Raw genomic sequence first — 19,248 nt, forward strand, 5'->3', positions numbered from 1 at the left:
GCTCTTGGCTGGGAAAAGCAGTGCTGGGATTTAAGCTCTCCAGGGTCCTTCCTGCTTGGATACCTGAGTATCTGTGTTGAGAAGTCTGGAGCAGTGGCAGTCTGTGGAAGGTCTGGGGTTCCAATGCCACTGTGGGGGACATAACAGAGAAACAGGCCATTGTTTCTTGCAGCCATTTCCCTTCCTTTGTACATGATGAATTCTCCACCTTGTTTAGTTTTTGTGATTTTTTTTTAATAGCATGGATTGCAATTGGCGTTTATTCGCTGTGCTGATATAAATTCGGAGTTGGTGGGAATTTCTGGACCCAGGTCTGTCCCATGGGGGTTTTCTAGTGGAGGAGGTATTTTATGTTCCACAGCTCCTATGGCCTGCCATGTGGAGAGGTGGTGGGTGTTACAGTGTAGAGATGGCAAGCTGCTGATGCCTCTCACCTGTGTAAACACAGCCAGCATTAGAGAGCCACCCTTGGCCGAGCCCCGGTGGCTCTGGAGCTCAGCCCCAGAAGCCGGGGTGGAGGGGGGAAACTGACCCCTTCATGTGGCTTTCTTCTCACTGGAGTTTCATTTGGTGTGTCGTCCTGTATTTGAGTGAGAGCAGTCGCAGGCCGGCTAAGCTGCCCTCATGTGGTTGATGGAAGCAGTGTGGTCTGTGGGGAAAGTGCTTGCTAGGATTTCCAAAGGTGATGGGTTCCAGCCCCCCTTCTGCTTGGGGGTCCTGCAGCTGTGGCCCATCGTGGTGAGGCAGAGGCTGGGAGCTGCCCGGGGAGCACTGGCGGGTTGCAGATCCTGGGCTGTTACTGAGGGGCAGCAGGCAGCTTGGGGGTGCCCTCACTGCTGGGGGCCTGGCTCCTCTCACCCCTCAGTGTGGTATGATTTGATTCCACATAGGATCAGATCCAGACTCTCTGAGACTGACCTGGAAAGAAAGGTTCCACTAAGGAGACCCTTCCTAGCCTGGGGGTTGAAGGATTGGGCTCAGGGGACCCACGTGCCTCCTTGTGAACCTGACACCATGTTTCTGAGCCAGATTAGGGTGGTGTCCCTGTGGGGTCTGCCAGCCTTTGCTGAAGGCCCGTCTGAGGGTCTCAGCCCTCCGTTTTCGGATCTGGAGATCTCCACCCCTTCGCTCAGCTGGAGCGTTGGAGGGGAGCAGCGTCATTCTGAGACCAGGGTTGGGGTGAACGTTCGAGATCCCAAGATGAAGGTGGCTTTTAGGACAGAGTTGCGGGGGGGAGCCTTTGTCAGCTTTCTACAGCCCTAGGGAGGCTGTTTAAGGTCCTTCTAACCTGTGCTTTTAGACACCTTTTCCAGAGATGCATGGCGGAGAATGCTTTCCATTCCAAGGCCAGTGGGAAATGATCTATTTCATAACATGCCCGATAGCCTTGGGAGGGAATTGCTTCTCCCTTCCAGGCTGCTTGAGATACGGGGCAGCTCACGTTCCAGTTGAGCAGTGACTTGGCACTGCCTACTCTTTGAACATCAGCATGGGTTTTGTTTAAAGTTTCGTTGTACAGGTCCTTGTAGCTCAGCACCAACCATTCCTGACTGGAGGTAGTTAGTATTCTTTGCTACAGCTCTTCGGTTGACTGCTTTCCAGAAACAATGCACAAAACTGTAGGTCAGAATTGTTTTTGTAACATCTGGAGGGGAATGTGTGCCATTCCCCCATGTTCTGTACCCAAGTGTGTGTCTCTGTCATCTTGGTGTGTCTTGCTCTTTTCCTCCAGTGGGCAAGGGCCCTGCTGGGGACGACTCATCCCCAGGGCAGCTTTTCAGTTCAAGATGAAAGGTGCACAACCACGTTCGTGCCCTGTTGTAGCCAAACTCTTCTATCTCCGGTTTGCTTTGGGCTAGAGGACGCAGTTTATAATTCCACATTGCTGCTACTTCTTTCCTGTCACCCCTAAATGTACACATGTGTGTGGCAGGGAGGGGCAAGAGGGGGACATGGGTCAAAAGGCATTTCTAAATTTCTTTTTTATTTATTCACTAAAGTTTTTAAAAGGTTGAAGTATAACCCAGCCAGAAGAGTGCCCATTGACATAACTACAGTTGAATAAATTTTCACAAATTTGTATAAACACCACTCAGTTTGAAAAAGAGAACATTTTAAGCATCTCCCTCCAGGAGCCCTTCTTCCTGCTTACAACCCTCTTCCATCTCCCGAGGTAGCCAACCTTTAACACAACTGTTAAATTTCACCTACTTCTGAACATCAGATAAGTGGAATCAGGCAGTGAGTACACTACTGTCCCCAATGTCTTTTGCTCAGTGTTTGTGAGTTTCATCCATGACATTGCAGTTGACTGTTCATTGATTTTCATTGCTGTATAGAATTCTATTTCTACACCACAGTTTATTTATGCATTCTACCACTGATGGATCTTTGGGTTTCTTCTAGTTTGGGGCCGTTTCACACCCAGCTGTGAACATTTTGTGCATGTCTCCTGTAGACATATGTGCGTTTCTGTTGGGTATGTTCCTAGATATGAGATAGCTGGGTCAGAAGGTAGGCACTGTTTTAGCTTTCTTAGGAGTTGTTGAATCACTTTTCCAAAGTGGTCGTGATGGTTTACACTCCCCACAGCATGGTGTGAGGGTCCCAGGTGCTCCATATCCTGTCAGCACTTGGCGTTTTCAGTCTTTTTGGTTTTAGCTTTCTAGGTGGTGTGAAGTAGTATCTCATTTGGATTTCTCTGATAACTAATAGAGTTGAGCACCTTTTCATATGTTTATTGGCCATTTATCTTTCTTCATCAAGGATGTGTTCAAGTCTTTGGTCTATTATTCTATTGGTTTGTCTGTATTTTTGTTATTGATCTGTGGGAGTTCTTTATACATTCTGGATAGGAACTGTTTGTTGGTGGTATGTGTTCCCAACCAAACTCAGATTTTTTTCCAGGCATGTTAAAATCATAACAGGTTCACTGTAGGAGTCCCTCCCCTCTGCCCCCACCCCCCTCCAGCACTGTGTAGTGCTGGGGTATGATCTCCCAGGGAGCATTCAGACAACACACCCATGGTTGGGTGAGGATTTAACCATTGGCTGCCCTTTCTTAGTACCGGGTTGTGACCGAATGCTCTTTCTTCTTGATGTGCAGGGTCCTTGTGGGTGCACCAAAGGCGGATTCCAAGTACAGCACTTCCGTGAAGTCCCCTGGGGCTGTGTTTAAGTGCCGCGTCCACACCAACCCTGACCGGAGATGCACCGAACTGGACATGGCTCGAGGTGAGTGGATTTTCACTGCCAAGATGGGAATGGGTATCACACCCTCACACTTTCCTCTTTTTCCTCCTGATTATTCATCCATTTTTCCTTCCTTCCTTCCACCCATCCACCCACCACGTATTGAGTATCTGTTACTTCGTAAACACTGGGATACACCAAAGATCCTGCTGTCCTGGGCCTTATAAATTAGTAGGCAAAAGAGATATTAAACAAATAATTGAGTGTGAGAAGATCAGAGGGGAGGTGAGTATTTGATCTGATCTAGATTGGAGGGTCTGGAGCAGTGACTTTTACAATGACCGGAAAGATGCACAGCAGTAAGCCGGGCAGGTACAGGAGGCAGAACCTCCAAGTGGAGGAAAGTTTGTGCCATTTTAAAATTTAGAGCAAGCACAGCATCACTGGAGTGGTGAGCAGGGGAGCGTGGAAGCAGAGGAGGTTGGTGAGGTGGGCTGGGGCTGGACTACACAGGGCCCGACAGACTGGGGTAAGGTGTTGGGATTCTATCCTACGTGCAAGGTGGGAGGCCATTAAAAGCAATGTTAGGTTTTATGTTTTAAGTAGGAAAAGATATGACTGAGGGATGTTTATAAGAGCCCGCTTGGTCTGGTGGAAAATATATCATCTTTGGAGTCAGATCTGCCTGGGTTCAGAACCCAGCTCTGCCAGTTACTCACTGGGACTTACTGGGAATGTCCCAGAGCCTCTTTGGCCTCAGTTGCCTCACCTGTAAAATCAGAAGGAAGATAGCTATCTCATAAGGATTACCTTGAGAGGATTGATGAGATAATAGAGATGAATACACAGAACTGTGCTTGGCACATAGTCAGTTCTCAATAAGTAAGAGCTATATTTTATTGTACTCATCAATTCAAGACCTCACTTTCTTCAAAGTCCTTTCCCCTCAAGATCTTCTAACTATTATTTTTTTTAAATGAAGAATTGTCACGATTTTCTATAGCAGAAATAGGGGAGGTGTCCATGGTGTCTACGACTGGTTTGTGGGCCGTTACTGGTATATAACAAATTAAGGAGCTTACTTCGTAATATAAATCAATGTACTGCTTCCTTCCTTGAGAAAGTCTTGCTATGAAAAAAAATTGACTGAATTAAACAACATACGTGGTGGTGGAGTCAACTTGCATCTTGTTATCAGCTCCTTATTTACGGGCTGGTAATGTAATAGGGGCGGGGCAGCCGCGCGGCTGTTACCGCGAGAGCCGGAGCGCAGAGGTCAGAGGTCGCGCTCCGCCGGGTCAGCAGGGAAGCGGTCATCGCGGCAGAGAGTGTGGAGACAGAGGGGTCACGGCCTTCTCCCCCGGGTCCTCCAGGCCTTTCGGCCTCCGCCGGCGGGTGAGCTGGGGGCCCGGGGACAGGCCGAGGGCTGTGTCCTGCAGGGCTCCAGAGCCCTTGTCACTGGGCCCTGGCCTTGAGACAGCGGCGAACCTCTCCCTCATGCCCACCTCCGCGACCTAATGGCGGCGGCGGTCACCCTGGGTCGCAGTCTGCGGGACCTGGCCCCGAGTTGGGCGGCCTAAGGAGCCTGAGGGCCCGCTGGGTCCTGGGCGTCTGGCTCCCTCAGCGATGATGGCTGGGCGGGGTCTGGAGACCTGGCCCTGGGGACCTGGCCCTGAGGGCGCCGGCAGCTGAGATCTTCCTCCTCAGCCGGGCTGGGCACTGGCGGGAGGGCACTGGCGGGAGGACCCGGGCTGGGTGCTGGACCAGCGCTCCCGGGCAGGGTGATCGGCCTGCGCAGGGACCCCTCCTCTTAACGAGGCCTGGACCTAGGAGGGCAAAAGTTGATCCTTGCGACCTTGCCCCTTCTTGTCATAACAGAGACTAACATTTGTTTGGTGGACGTTTACAGCAACATCGTGACCGGACCTCAGGAACAAAGGATCTGACACCAAGAAGCTTCCAGAAACTAACCCCGCCCCTGCCTCGCCTTTCCTGTAAAAGGACTTTGCTGTAAGCTTTCAGGGAGTGTGGAGTTTTCTAAGCCTTGAGCCACCTGTCACCTTGCAGGGCACTGCAATAAACCTTTCTCTGTACCCAATTCCGACTTCCGTATTGTTTGCCTCACTGTGCATCGGGCACAGGGTCCTGCGTTCGGTAACAGTAACAAACACTTGGGTTGTTTGTTACGCCCTTTGGAAAGCAGACAGGAGAGTAGCATTCCTCAGTCCAAGCCTGGTTTTTCTCTCTTTCCTCCAGGGAAGAATCGGGGTATGCCCTGTGGAAAGACCTGCCGGGAAGACAGAGATGATGAGTGGATGGGGGTGAGCCTGGCCCGGCAGCCCAAGGCTGATGGCCGCGTGCTGGTAAGGCCTCCTGGGGGAGCCATGGGGAGAGGGTGGCACCCTGGAAATGAATGACCTTGACCCCTTAGGAAAGCTGAATGGCATGGCAATAAGGGCATGGCTTTGAGATTGCCTCTTCTGGACTACTACTTGGACAAATCATTAATCTTTTTACTTTCTTCATCTGTCAAATGTTAATAATGTCTGTCCAGGGTGCTGAGATGTTGTTATTGAAAAATGGCAAATGAAATGTAGGTGAAAAGTACTTTGCAAATCTCATTCATTACATAAGCATTTTCTTGTGGCTATCTTTTTAAATTGAGGTATAACTTACATAAAATGCACAGATCTTAAGATTAAAGTTTGGGTTTTGACATTTGTACACACTTGTGTGACCATCCACCCATCAAGATATGGAATATTTCTGTTGTCCCCAAAAGTCCTCTTATGTTTCTTTCTTTTTTTTTTTTTTTTTTTCCTCTTATGTTTCTTACTAGTCAACTACTCCCACTTCAAGGCAACCACTGTTATGATGTGTATTACTGTGGGTTACTTCTGCTTTTTCAAGAACTTCATATAAATGGAATCCTACAGTGTGTGTTCTTGTGTGTAAGGCTTTTTTTCACTCAAAAGAATACTTTTGAGATTAATCCATATTGTGCGTATCAGTACTTCATTCCTACTTATTCCTACACAGTATAATATTTTATGAAATACATATACGTTGTTTTAAAATAGTCATTTATTTCCTTCCCAAAGTGCATATGATATATTCTGATCTATTAGGGGCTTTGAGGGAGATGCAAGGAAGAAGATGTCTTTGCCCTTGAGACTTGCGATATGCTGGGACTGCCCAATAAAGCAGTCATTATTTAAATTTATCAGAATTAGATAAAAAATTCAGTTTAGTCACTCTAGTCACATTTCAAGTGCTCAGTAGTCACAGATGTCTGCTGGCTGCTGTGTTGGCTGGCACAGAGGAAACATTTCCATCATTGTAGAGTGTTTTATTGGCCTCAACAAAGTCTCTCACTGACCCAGAGGTCTTGTTTTGTCCATTTTTGTCTTTTACAGTTTTCTCTTGAGGTATAACACTAAAGTTCTTAATATGCACAATTTCAGTGAGGAGCTGGATGGATGTTTTCATGTACATGTACTCATGTATCTGACTTCATAGGCCTTTTCTTGGAAGCTGTATAAAGATTTTTGTTGTAAAAGCATGAGATTAAGACGGGAAAATAAAACTAGCTGCTGTTTATGGAGGGCTTCCTCTGGGCCACAGGCTATAAAGCTGAGGGTTTCACATATATTTAATCCCTGGGGGAAACAGGTTTTCCTTAAGGATCTAGGCAAAATGTTTCTGACCCCTCCCTGAAGAGTCCATTTTGTGTTAGACTTCTCTGTGCGGGGTTGTTGGTCTGAACTTCACCTGCCTTATCAGCACAAACTAAGCCTCTTGCCGTCGGACCCCTTTGGGGAGGGAGGAAGCAGCTGGATGCTGTTGCAGCGTCAGTGGGCCTCCCTACTGGACAGCATAAGTCCTGTGGAGGCCCCCATCCGAAAGTTTGCCTTGGTTTCCAGCCCTTTAATCACTGTCACCTGCTGCCCTGGACCCTCTCCAACCTCTGCCTTTCCTCAGACACGGTGGCCTGACTGCGTGACCAGGCCCCCATGAGGCTTGTCTGCCATCCTATGGGAAGGAGGGGAAGAAGCTGATCCATCTATAAATCAGACTGGCCCTGAGGTCAATATTAAGAACAAAGGAGGTGGTGGCCTGGTGACAGCAGAATACGTAGGGTTCCTGAGAACCTTGAACCTAGATCCAGTGGTTAGTCCCGTGAAACATGTCCCCTCCCCATGGAAGGATGACCTCCACGTGGCTGAGAGCTTATTTCCAGAGGGTTCTGCACTTTTCCAAATGAGTATCAGGAGGGGGCCATCTCTGTGGACATGAAGAGCAATGAGGATCACGGGGACAGTTGAGCCAAAGAAGCTAAGAAGGCAGAGCTGGAGGGTTTGTGCCAATGGTGCTGTGATTATCCTGTTCTAATTCATTGCATGCAAAGCTAATTTTCTCATCTTTTACACAGTTACTGCATCATCTATTTAGTAAGCCACTCCGGGGGGTGGGGTGGGGAAGGACGGGCATGCAGCAGCATCTGCTTTCCTCATGGCTTTTTAATATTGTGGTCAAAAACAACATGAAATTTACCATCGTATCCATTGTTACATGTATAGTATAGTAGTGTTAACTATATATACATCATTGTAGAGCAGACTTCTAGAACTTTTTCATCTCGCAAAACAAACTCTAAACTCATCGAACAATAAGTCGCCTTCTCCCCCTCCCCCCCAACTTCCTTTTCTTGAGAGTTTGGCAACTTTACATACTGCATGATTCCATTTGTATGAGGCATTTGTCTTTTTTGTGTGTGTGTGAGTTAAAATTTTTTACTTAAAAATGTTGCATATATTCTGTTTTTTCACTTAATGTTACATTTTTATTATTTATTTTTTAATTTTTAATAAATTTATTTATTTATTTACTTTTGGCTGTGTTGCGTCTTCGTTGCTGCACGCGGGCTTTCTCTAGTTGTGGCGAGCGGGGGCTGCTCTTCGTTGCAGTGCGCAGGCTTCTCCTTACAGTGGCTTCTCTTGTTGCGGAGCACGGGCTCTAGGCGCATGGGTCTCAGTAGTGGTGGCACGTGGGCTCAGTAATTGAGGCTCGCGGGCTCTAGAGCGCAGGCTCAGCAGTTGTGGCTCACGGGCTTAGTTGCTACGCGGCATGTGGGATCTTCCCGGACCAGGGCTCGGACCTGTGTCCCCTGCATTGGCAGGCGAATTCTTAACCACTGCGCCACCAGGGAATCCCCGATGTTACATTTTTAAAGTTTTGTCAATGTGGTTAATATTCTCTGTAGTATCCTGTTTTTTTTTTTTTTTTTTTTGGGTTGACTGGCTGATTTCACTTGGCATAGTGTTCTCAAGTTTCATGCATATTGTAGCATAGGACAGGATTTCCTTAATTTTTAAGGCTCAATAATATTTCACTGTATGTATGTACTACATATTCTTTATCCATTCATCCATTGATGGATATTTGGGTTGCTTCTACGTCTGTTTTTTTGGCCATGCCGCTCAGCATGCAGGATCTTAGTTCCCTGACCAGGGATCGAACCTGGGCCCCCTGCAGTGGAAGGGCAGAGTTCCAACCACTGGACCGCCAGGGAAGTCGTGCTTCCACATGTTGGCTATTGTCAATAATGCTGCTATGAACATGGGTGTGCAAATCTCTCTTCAAGATCCTGTTTTCAGTTCTTTTGTATATAAACCCAGAAGTGGGATTGCTAAATCCTATGGTAATTCTATTTTTAATTTTTTGAGGAACCTCTATATTGTTTTCCACAGTAGCTGTACCATTTTACATCCCCACAAACAATGCATAAGAGGAGGGTTCCAGTTTCTCCATGTCCTTGTCAACACTTTTTTTTTATGATGGCCCTCTTAATGGGTATGAGATTGTATCTCATTGTGATTTGTATTTCCCTAATGATTAGTGATGTTGAGCATCTTTTCATGTGCTGGTTGGCCATTTGTATGTCTTCTTTGGAGAAATGTCTGTTCAAGTTCTTTGCTTATTTTTTTATTTTTATTTTTTTGTGGTATGCGGGCCTCTCACTGTTGTGGCCGCTCCCGTTGCGGAGCGCAGACTCAGTGGCCATGGCTCACAGGCCTAGCTGCTCCGTGGCATGTGGGATCTTCCCAGACCGGGGCACGAACCCGTGTTCCCTGCGTTGGCAGGCGGACTCTCACCCACTGCGCCACCAGGGAAGCCCTCTTTGCTTATTTTTAAATTGGATTTTATTTTGTTAAGTTGTTCTCGTGGCATTTTGCACGTGTGCCATCTTGCCAGGAAACGTCTGTCCCCAGTCCCCTCTGTCCTCCCTGGTTTAGACTCTGCCACCTCCATGACTCCATGAAGTCATCAGTGACGGTGCTGTCTAGAACAAGCTTGGCATCTTTTGTGTCATTAGGAACTCAGCATATTGTCGTTACCTTATGTGCATGACTTATTTTGTGTATATGTCCTTTTTAATGGAAATCACTTGGGTATAGAGACTTTTTAATGGAAATCACTTGGGTATAGAGAATCTTCTACCCTTTTAACTCTCAGCACATGGAGAAGGTCTCTCTAAGGAATGGGTCTGAAAGTGTGTTTGAATAATGTAGGGGCTGAGCGTCAATGTTAAAACAATTAGAAACCAAATTAGTTGCCATCTCTTCTTGGTGGCTGATTCTAAGCAGTTGATGGAAGCTTGAGGAAAAGGCTGTAAGTTGCCCCTAGGAAATGACAGGTGACAACAGGGTACAAGGAGTGGCCACCTAGTCCATATTCATGTTTTGGAGGCTTCATATCCATTTGCTTTTTCTTTAATATCTTATTTCTACCTGTCAAAGCTTTCTGGGAGGCAGGTATTTATTTTAAAATTAAGAACAGGAAGATATGTGTTATTCAAATATGTTTTTTTTTTACATTTTTATTGGAGTATAATTGCTTTACAATGGTGTATTAGTTTCTGCTTTATAACAAAGTGAATCAGTTATACATATACATATGCTCCCATATCTCTTCCCTCTTGCGTCTCCCTCCCTCCCACCCTCCCTATCCCACCCCTCCGGGCGGTCACAAAGCACCAAGCTGATCTCCCTGTGCTATGCGGCTGCTTCCCACTAGCTTTCTACCTTACCTTTGGTAGTGTATATATGTCCATGCCTCTCTCTCGCTTTGTCACAGCTTACCCTTCCCCCTCCCCATATCCTCAAGTCCATTCTCTAGTAGGTCTGTGTCTTTATTCCTGTCTTACCCCTAGGTTCTTCATGACATTTTTTTTCTTAAATTCCATATATATGTGTTAGCATACGGTATTTGTCTTTGTCTTTCTGACTTACTTCACTCTGTATGACAGACTCTAGGTCTATCCACCTCATTACAGATAGCTCAGTTTCATTTCTTTTTATGGCTGAGTAATATTCCATTGTATATATGTGCCACATCTTCTTTTTTTTTTTTTGTGGTACGCGGGCCTCTCACTGCTGTGGCCCCTCCCGTTGCGGAGCACAGGCTCCGGACGTGCAGGCTCAGTGGCCATGGCTCACGGGCCCAGCTGCTCCGCGGCATGTGGGATCTTCCCGGACTGGGGCACGAACCCGTGTCCCCTGCATCGGCAGGCGGACTCTCAACCACTGCGCCACCAGGGAAGCCCCTGCCACATCTTCTTTATCCATTCATCCGATGATGGACACTTAGGTTGTTTCCATCTCCGAGCTATTATAAATAGAGCTACAATGAACATTTTGGTACATGACTCTTTTTGAATTATGGTTTTCTCAGGGTATATGCCCAGTAGTGGGATTGCTGGGTCATATGGTAGTTCTATTTGTAGTTTTCTAAGGAACCTCCGTTCTGTTCTCCATAGTGGCTGAACCAATTGACATTCCCACCAGCAGTGCAAGAGTGTTGCCTTTTCTCCACACCCTCTCCAGCATTTATTGTTTCTAGATTTTTTGATGATGGCCATTCTGACCGGTGTGAGATGATATCTCATTGTAGTTTTGATTTGCATTTCTCTAATGATTAATGATGTTGAGCATTCTTTCATGTGTTTGTTGGCAGTCTGTATATCTTCTTTGGAGAAATGTCTATTTAGGTCTTCTGCCCATTTTTGGATTGGGTTGTTTGTTTTTTGGTTATTGAGCTGCATGAGCTGCTTATACATTTTGGAGATTAATCCTTTGTCAGTTGCTTCATTTGCAAATATTTTTTCCCATTCTGAGGGTTATCTTTTGGTCTTGTTTATGGTTTCCTTTGCTGTGCAAAAGCTTTGAAGTTTCATTAGGTCCCATTTGTTTATTTTTGTTTTTATTTCCATTTCTCTAGGAGGTGGGTCAAAAAGGATCTTGCTGTGATTTATGTCATAGAGTGTTCTGCCTATGTTTTCCTCTAAGAGTTTGATAGTTTCTGGCCTTACATTTAGGTCTTTAATCCATTTTGAGCTTATTTTTGTGTATGGTGTTAGGGAGTGATCTAATCTCATACTTTTACATGTACTTGTCCAGTTTTCCCAGCACCACTTATTGAAGAGGCTCTCCTTTCTCCACTGTACTCAAATATGTTTTGAGAACTTGGGAGGTGCCTGGGGGTGTGGGCATGACACCTGTATCCCCAAGGAGCATAATATTGGATTCCAAGGTTGGGCTTGAAGAGGGAAAGGTTGGATGACTTTTTTTGAAAATGGCATCTGGTGCTGATTTCAAAGTAAAGAACAGATAGAGGGGCTTCCCTGGTGGCGCATTGGTTAAGAATCCGCCTGCCAATGCAGGGGACACGGGTTTGAGCCCTGGTCTGGGAAGATCCCACATGCCGCAGAGCAACTAAGACCGTGTGCCACAACAACTGAGCCTGCGCTCTGGAGCCCGCGAGCCACAACTACTGAGCCAGCATGCCACAACTACTGAAGCCCGCGTGCCTAGAGCCCGTGCTCCGCAACGAGAGAAGCCACTGCAATGAGAAGCCCGCACACAAGAGTAGCCTGCGCTCGCTGCAACTAGAGAAAAGCCTGTGCGCAGCAACGAAAACCCAACACAGCCAAAAATAAAATAATAAAATAAATAAATTAAAAAAAAAACAAAACAGAGTTTGAAAGCTGTGACAGGGAGTCAAGTATCTCGATGACACATGGCATTTTCTGGCCTCATGGACCGGCAGCCAGCTGTGGCAAGACCCAGGACGTTGGGCTGGTCTGGCAGGCTGCCCTTGGCTCAGTACCTACCAGTCTCGGATCCACATACATTGTGGTTCCTTCCATTGCCCCAGGAAAGAAATGATACTTGGAGTGAACACAACATTGGGATTAGAGGCAAGCCTCTTCCCTTCCAGATGCACTTCCAGATGCAGATGATAGTTTAAGAAGTTGGGGGGGAAAAAATCACTTCTGGTAATAACCACTCAACAAACCCAGTACAGGCACTGAGTCGTCTCTTGGACCTGGGAGGGCAGCTCACAATGTTCAAGTCTGACATTTCTGCTTTTCAGCAGAGTCTGCAAGCCTCAGACAACAACTGAAGTCAGCATCTAGCTGACTTCTGGGAGGAAGCGGTGTTCCCCAGCTCTATCTCTTGGCTGTTTCCTTTCCGAGCATCAGGGCAGTTGCTATCTATTCACCACTTCTCATCTGTCCATTTTTTCAAAGCCACAGGATACACTTTTGCATTTACTTCTGTTGCTTTGTTTCCTGATTTTTTTTTTTTAAGTGAACTTTTTGCTGAGCTTTAACATCCATGCAGGAAAGTGCACAAATCATCTGTGTACATCTAGATGAGTTTTCAGTAGGTGAACATTTTCAGAATGAGTTTCCCAGAACCCCAGAAGTCACCTTCCCTGGACCTCCCAGGCCATTCCCTCCTCCCTTGGAGTGGAAGGTTCTTTGGGGGGTGGAATCTGTGGCATCAGGGCCCTGATCCCCTCCATCCCCTGTTCTCAGTGGCCCAGGGCCTGGCCCAGCCTGTGCTGAATGGACCCGAGGCATGGGAAAGCTCTGGCCATCTGTGCATGACAAATGCATGTGTAAGAGGGTGAGGAGGGGGTAGTAGTGGTGGTAGGGCAGTGCGGCGTGGTGTGGGGGGAGACGTACATGCTGTTGTGGCTGAGCCATCGGAAAGGCCCAGTACCCACCACCCCCAGGAAGGACATGTGTTTCCATACAAGAAAGCCCTTTGAAATATACTCATCTCTTTATCCTTTTGGGAGGAAGAACAACCCTTATAACCTGAAGTATGTAAGATGCTAAGATTTGGGGTGGTCCGCCTAGAGGGATGGGATTGGGAGGGGATATGGGGATATACGTATATACGTATAGCTGATTCACTTTGTTGTACAGCAGAAACTAACACAACAATGTAAAGCCATTATACTGCAGTAAAATGTTAAAAAAAAAGATTTGGGGTGGTCCTAGACCCTCCCCCCTCTTTTGTTATAATTCTTTGGAATCCAAGTTGGAATAAGTCTTGCTGTTTCCAGAGGGTGCTCTCTTTCTCCTTGCCTGCTCGTCTTGCCTGCTCTGCCCACACCCCCTGCCTCCCTCACAGCAGAACTCATTTGGAGAGACTGATGGAGATATTAATGCTTTGGAGACAGTCCCTAGGAATTTTTCTTAATGTAGGAGTCAGATTGACATGCGTGTATATATAAGGATAATTGGGACTAAACAAAGTCTTTTCTTTCTGTAGTTTATGTTCAGAGACACTTTTCCTTGTTTTCTTACATGCAAACTGCCTTTGACACTTTGATCTCTGACCTCACAGAATGCATTAATTTTAGTTTAGTTTATTGTGAAATGCAATCTTTGGATCTTCTAGAAATTCCCCGAGATCACTTCTTAAATAGTTTATGCCACTTAAAAAAAAAAAGACAGTAGGGCTTACCTGGTGGCGCAGTGGTTAAGAATCCTCCTGCTAATGCAGGGGACACACGAGTCCTGGTCGGGGAAGATCCCACATGCCGCGGAGCAGCTAAGCCCGTGCGCCACAACTACTGAGCCTGCGCTCTAGAGCCTGCGACCCACAACTACTGAAGCCTGTGCGCCTAAAGCCGTGCTCCGCAACAGGAGAAGCCACCGCAATGAGAAGCCTGCATACTGCAACCCACACAGCCATCAATCAATCAATCAATCAATAAGACAATAAGCTAGACATTAAATACACAAAGTCCGTCCTTACAAGAGTCAGCGTGGGTCATGGTAAACACCCGCCTCGGTCCTTTTTGGTCCCTCTAACCCAGAAATACAGTGAAACATGGTAAGCCCACGAGCTTTGCCAAATCCATAAACTAAAATATAACTAATGTACCAGCTAATTAGATGGTAAGTGATTCAAATTTGCAAACTATCAGAATTTGGTCAGAAATAAAATAAAATTAAAACCCTTAGTGGAGTGGAGTGATGATCCACCGAGTGATACTGTTGTTTAGCTTCTTGCCTGATACCATTTCAGTCTATTGAGAAATATGCTAGAAGCGCAGAATAGTACCGCGCAGGGAGGAATGAAGGTGGTTTGCAGTATAAGGAACGATGAGATTAACGTCATAGGGTAGGAGGCAGAGTGTGGGCAGGCTGAGGTTTCTCGCCGCTCTGAGTGTCCTCGTTTTCCCGTGGACAGAGAGCAGCCTTGTCAAGGGCCCTTGGGCAGTTTGCTTGAAGGCATGAAGACCAGAGAGGCTGGCAGGCAGTGAATTTCTTTGTAGAGTAACCACAGGGATAGCCAGGCCCTGGAGAGCTCCCCCACTGCCCAGGGCCTGGACATCCTGTTCGACCCCAGAGAGGTCATTTTGGGGGTCCTGAGACCTGTGGAGAGGCTCTAAGGGCAATAGCTACCCGACCTGCCTCAAAGGGTGGGTTTTGATGGCTTCTCAGGTGGGCATTGGGAGTTATAAGTTGGAAATGTTTTCTACTAAGACAAGGAGGACTCTGAAATGTGGGTTCCTGTGTTGTTTGCAGCACTTACCAGCTCTGGAACTTAAGCAAAGCACTCTCTGATACCCAGGGTTCCTGTACAGAAAATCGAATTCTAAGACACCTCCCCACCTTCCAGGGTTACAGAAGCGGTCAGATGTGGACCATGTAAATGCAGAATGTTACAGCCTACAAAATCAGTGTGTTTGATGCAAACAAAGAAGTGAAACACTTTGATTATTTTAAAATGCAGTATTTTAAGAAAATGCATCTGTTGGCCAGAGTGAAGCAACCTGATGACAGAAGTGAGTGTGAATGTCCACGAGAAACAGGTGGGGCTAGGCAGAGCGCACACCTTTGCAGGAAACAGCTGGGCTCCTCACCAGCTGCGCGGGTGCATTGGAGTGTGAGGCTGGGTGTGTCCAGTGCCGGTGGGGAAGGATGCAAGTCTGTGTTCCTGCTTCTGGCTCCCAGAACTGCCCTCCCTCCAGGTGTCTCCTGGCACATTCGACCCCAGTGCTTCCCAGAGGCTCCCCTCCAGAGCTGACCAGAGGGTCGGTCTCACCTCCTCACATGTGCCAAGCTCTCGCTCACCTCAGGGCCCCTCCCAGTTGCTTCCTCACTTTCTTCAGGTCTCTGCTCAGATGTCACCTCCTCGGAGAGGCCCAGGCCACTTCCTGGCATGTGGGACCATCCTGGTGAGATGGAAATGTTCTATATCTTGCTAAGGGTTTGGTTACAGGAGAGTATATTTGTCAAAGCACATTAGATGGTACACTTGAGATTTGTGCATTTTTCTGTATGTAAATTTACTTCAAAAGACCGTCAACAAACATTTACTTCTGATTAATGATATAAAACAGTCAAATATCAGCAACTTCATATGGTTTAACCGAATGCTTTGCCCTGAACCCGAAAAGGAGCTCCTGAAGGTGCTCCACGGACCAGTGGCCTCGGCTCACCTGGGGGCTTGTTATAAATGCAGATTCTCAGGGCCCTGAAGACTGGCCGAGCCAGCTCTCTGGGTGGGGCCCAGCGGTCTGTGATTTAGTAAGGCTTCTATGTGATTCTGAAGGGTCTCACGTTTGATGGAGGCCGATGGCTGCTCCGTGGGCAAGCAGGTAGCACCTTGATGCTTAGGGTCTGTTTTGGGTGGAGCAGCACTCCTCGTCTCTGGCTTTTTCTCAGTATGTTCTTTACTGAGGACTCGAGTCTGTCTGCTGCACCAGATGGACCTGTGACTGTTCACTGCTGCATCCTCAGTGCCAGCTCAGAGCCTGGTGCATAGTAGGTGCTCAGTAAATACTTGATGGAGGAATGAACAGGTGCATGTGTGGGGCACGCACAACGGATCCATCCTGGCCTGAGGGCCCTGAAGTGGGTATTGGGTGCTTGTCTTATCCTCTGCCTGGTTTCCTTTTCTGTCCTTTCCTGCTCTGCCCACATCTGGTGGGTCCCTGGGCCCATCAGCTCTACCTCTACATCGTGAGGTCACCCCCTTCTCCCATCTCCACTGCCCCTGTCCTGGTGCAGGCAGCAGCATCCCTCACCTGATGTTCACTTCCACCCTTGCCTATCTACAGTCTCCACTCGGCAGCCCAGTTATCTTTCCAAACTGTGAGTCAGACCATGCCACTTGCCTGTGTAAGACCCTCTGTCAGCACATCCACTAAAGTCACAGTCATCCCCAAGGTCTGTAAGACTCCCGGGGCCTGTCCCCTGTCCCCTCTCTGACCTCACCTCCCTCCACAGCAGCCCCACGGGCCTCCTTTCTTTCTGTGGACCCTCAGCCTTCTCCGTTGCCCCTGATATTCCCTCCTGGAGCACTTGCCTCTGTGCCCAGTGTGTTTGGCTCTTTCTCATCCTTTTGGCTGCCCCCCCTGGCCTCCAGGTGAAAACTGTCCTCCCCACTCCCAGATTCTCAGTCCATAACCCAGTGTCTTTCCTTTCCGGCACTTGCTAGGATCCCCATTTGTTTGTATGTTTGTTGGTTGTCTGCCTCTCCCAGGGGCGCTCCCCAGGCTCTCGCAGTTTGCTGATGCCCACCCAGCACAGCACCTGGGCTGGATGGGAGAGAAGGTGGCTTCCTGGCCCCTCTGTACCTCTCTCCTCCTACAGAACCACCTGGCACTGCCGGGCTCTGCTTTGTGACCTCCTGAGCCTGACTCTTCTCCTCTGAACCTCTCTCTGTCCTCTAGGCCTGTGCCCACCGCTGGAAGAACATCTACTATGAAACAGACCACATCCTGCCCCACGGCTTCTGTTACATCATCCCATCCAACCTCCAGGCCCAAGGCAGGACGCTGATTCCTTGCTATGAAGGTGAGCTCTGACTGATCCTCCCTCTCGCTTTCTGACGCCACGTCACGCCCCAAACAACCCCCAACCATCTCCACACCACCATGTGAACACTTCCCCCGGCTTTCCACACTCTAACAGAAGGGCTGCACCATGTCCCCAGATGGCCCTTTGGTGTCCGAGGATCAGGTAATGAGGAAGATGGGAAGGGGCAGCGTTGTCAGGCCCTGCCCAGCCTTGTCCATCTGTGCCACAGAGCCCGTGGTGCTTCCCAAGCTTTATAAAGTCTCAGACTGAAATTCACCAGCCTCTTGGTTTCCTGACACTGCCAGATGTTGTACAGCCTTGGGAAACTTGCTTTCCCTCTCTGGGCCTGTTTCCTCCCCATGAAAATTCAGAGGTTGGCTCAGATGGTCTCCACAGTCCCATGCAGCTCCCAGATGGTCATAACGCTTCCGAGACAACTCCCGGCCATACCCGTGGACAGATGTCCTGAGGCAGGGGGAAGAGAAGGCCCAGGGTTCAGTCACTTCATGACATCCCAAGTCTGGCTTTCCTTCTCATCCGGTCTGCACACTCTGGCAGATGCTGGAGAGTTGGGTGCACCTTCGGCATGGTTTTAAGAGCTCCTTACGAAGGGGCACTTGGGGTTTGGGAAGGAAAATGTTTTCTCAAGCTCCCTACTTAGACGGTTCTAATGCCTGGGCTGGGGACCACTGAGCCTATCATGACTTAGCTCAGTTGAATTTGAGCTTTACGGATTCAGTGTCATTTACTGCAGTTCTACAGCTTGTGCTCTCAGGGTTTGCTTAGCCTAATTCCAGGTGAGCTAAGTGCTTGGCTGTTTATGATTTAATTCTCCCCCTAATTTATTTGTTTGGACAGAAGTCTCCACTAGCCCGTGGCCACCTTTCCCTTGGGCCTCCCTGGGTTTTCACATGTTTCAAGTTTTGGCCATTGAAAAGGGGCTCTGGGAAAAGGCCAGGTCCCTGCAGGAGGCATGGACCCTCTCCTCTGTGAGGGGAACCCTTTCTTTGATCCCATGTCAGCATCTGATCAGCTCTGGCAGGACCATGCTAGGCAACTGAACTCTGGCCCTGTTTATCTCTGTACTGCCCCCATCAAAAGAAAAACCTCATCTGAAAAATAGATGATGATGTGATCAGTCGAGAGGAGGAGGGATAGGTCATATAAAGACACCGATGAGGGGCCAGGACTGTGCTGACTGCCCCAGCTGGTTGCTTCCTTTTTTTCCAGGAGGAAAAGTGAAAAGGCCCTGGAAGAACTCGTTGGGTAGCTTGTGAGGCTGGGAGGAGTGAGAGAATCAGTAGGGATGATGGAGGCTGTGGGGATAGAACCCAACTAATTATGCAATAGGACCAGCAGCACTCTGGTTTTCTCAGAAGTTGTCTTGTGAAATAGGGCCACGTTGCCATCCCTAGTGACTCCCCTGTACACCACCGTAAGCGTTAGAAAGCAAAAGACAGCCCTTTGGAGAGGGAGCTGGGGTCACATGTCCATTTGTACCTGTAGCCACTGTGGCTTACACTTTTAAAGGATCTGTTATCAGGCAGTTGGGGGGGCGGGATCAGCAGTAGAATGGGGTTGGTCTGGGGACTTTATATATTCTCTTTTTTTTTTTTTGGCCATGCCACGCGGCATGTGGGCATCTTAATTCTCCAACCAGGGATCAAACCCTTCCCCCAGCAGTGAAAGCATGGAGTCTTAATCACTGGAAGTAGTTTGTTTTGGAAGTTATTCCAGAAGACACCAGTGGGGAGCGGGAAAGTGAGAAAAGGAGGGGAAGGCGGCCCATGAGGGGTGTGGTCCCCATGAGTTACCAGCCTGGGCCACTGGGATACAATCTCTGGGCCAGCGTAGGACACATACCTTAGAATTATCTTGCCTGA

At 48.0% G+C, this 19,248-nt stretch overlaps 1 protein-coding gene across 3 annotated transcripts in view; it reads left to right on the forward strand.

The window, feature by feature from the left end:
• The window catches only part of ITGA9 (integrin subunit alpha 9), a 353,362-nt gene that overhangs the window by 13,963 nt on the left and 320,151 nt on the right, over positions 1 to 19,248 (forward strand). The window contains exons 1-4 of one of the 3 annotated variants that reach the window (XM_079933603.1): positions 4,365 to 4,587; positions 5,102 to 5,202; positions 5,449 to 5,555; positions 17,239 to 17,362. In XM_079933603.1, coding sequence (XP_079789729.1) covers positions 5,463 to 5,555; positions 17,239 to 17,362 — 217 coding nt within the window. In that variant the 5' untranslated portion in view covers positions 4,365 to 4,587; positions 5,102 to 5,202; positions 5,449 to 5,462. Of the gene's footprint in view, positions 1 to 3,106; positions 3,235 to 4,364; positions 4,588 to 5,101; positions 5,203 to 5,448; positions 5,556 to 17,238; positions 17,363 to 19,248 lie in introns of those variants that run through there. The other 2 variants (XM_079933602.1, XM_079933604.1) reach the window with 2 other exon arrangements.

The sequence above is a fragment of the Stenella coeruleoalba genome, assembly GCF_951394435.1.
Source record: "Stenella coeruleoalba genome assembly, chromosome: 10".
Classification (NCBI taxonomy): Eukaryota; Metazoa; Chordata; class Mammalia; order Artiodactyla; family Delphinidae; genus Stenella; species Stenella coeruleoalba.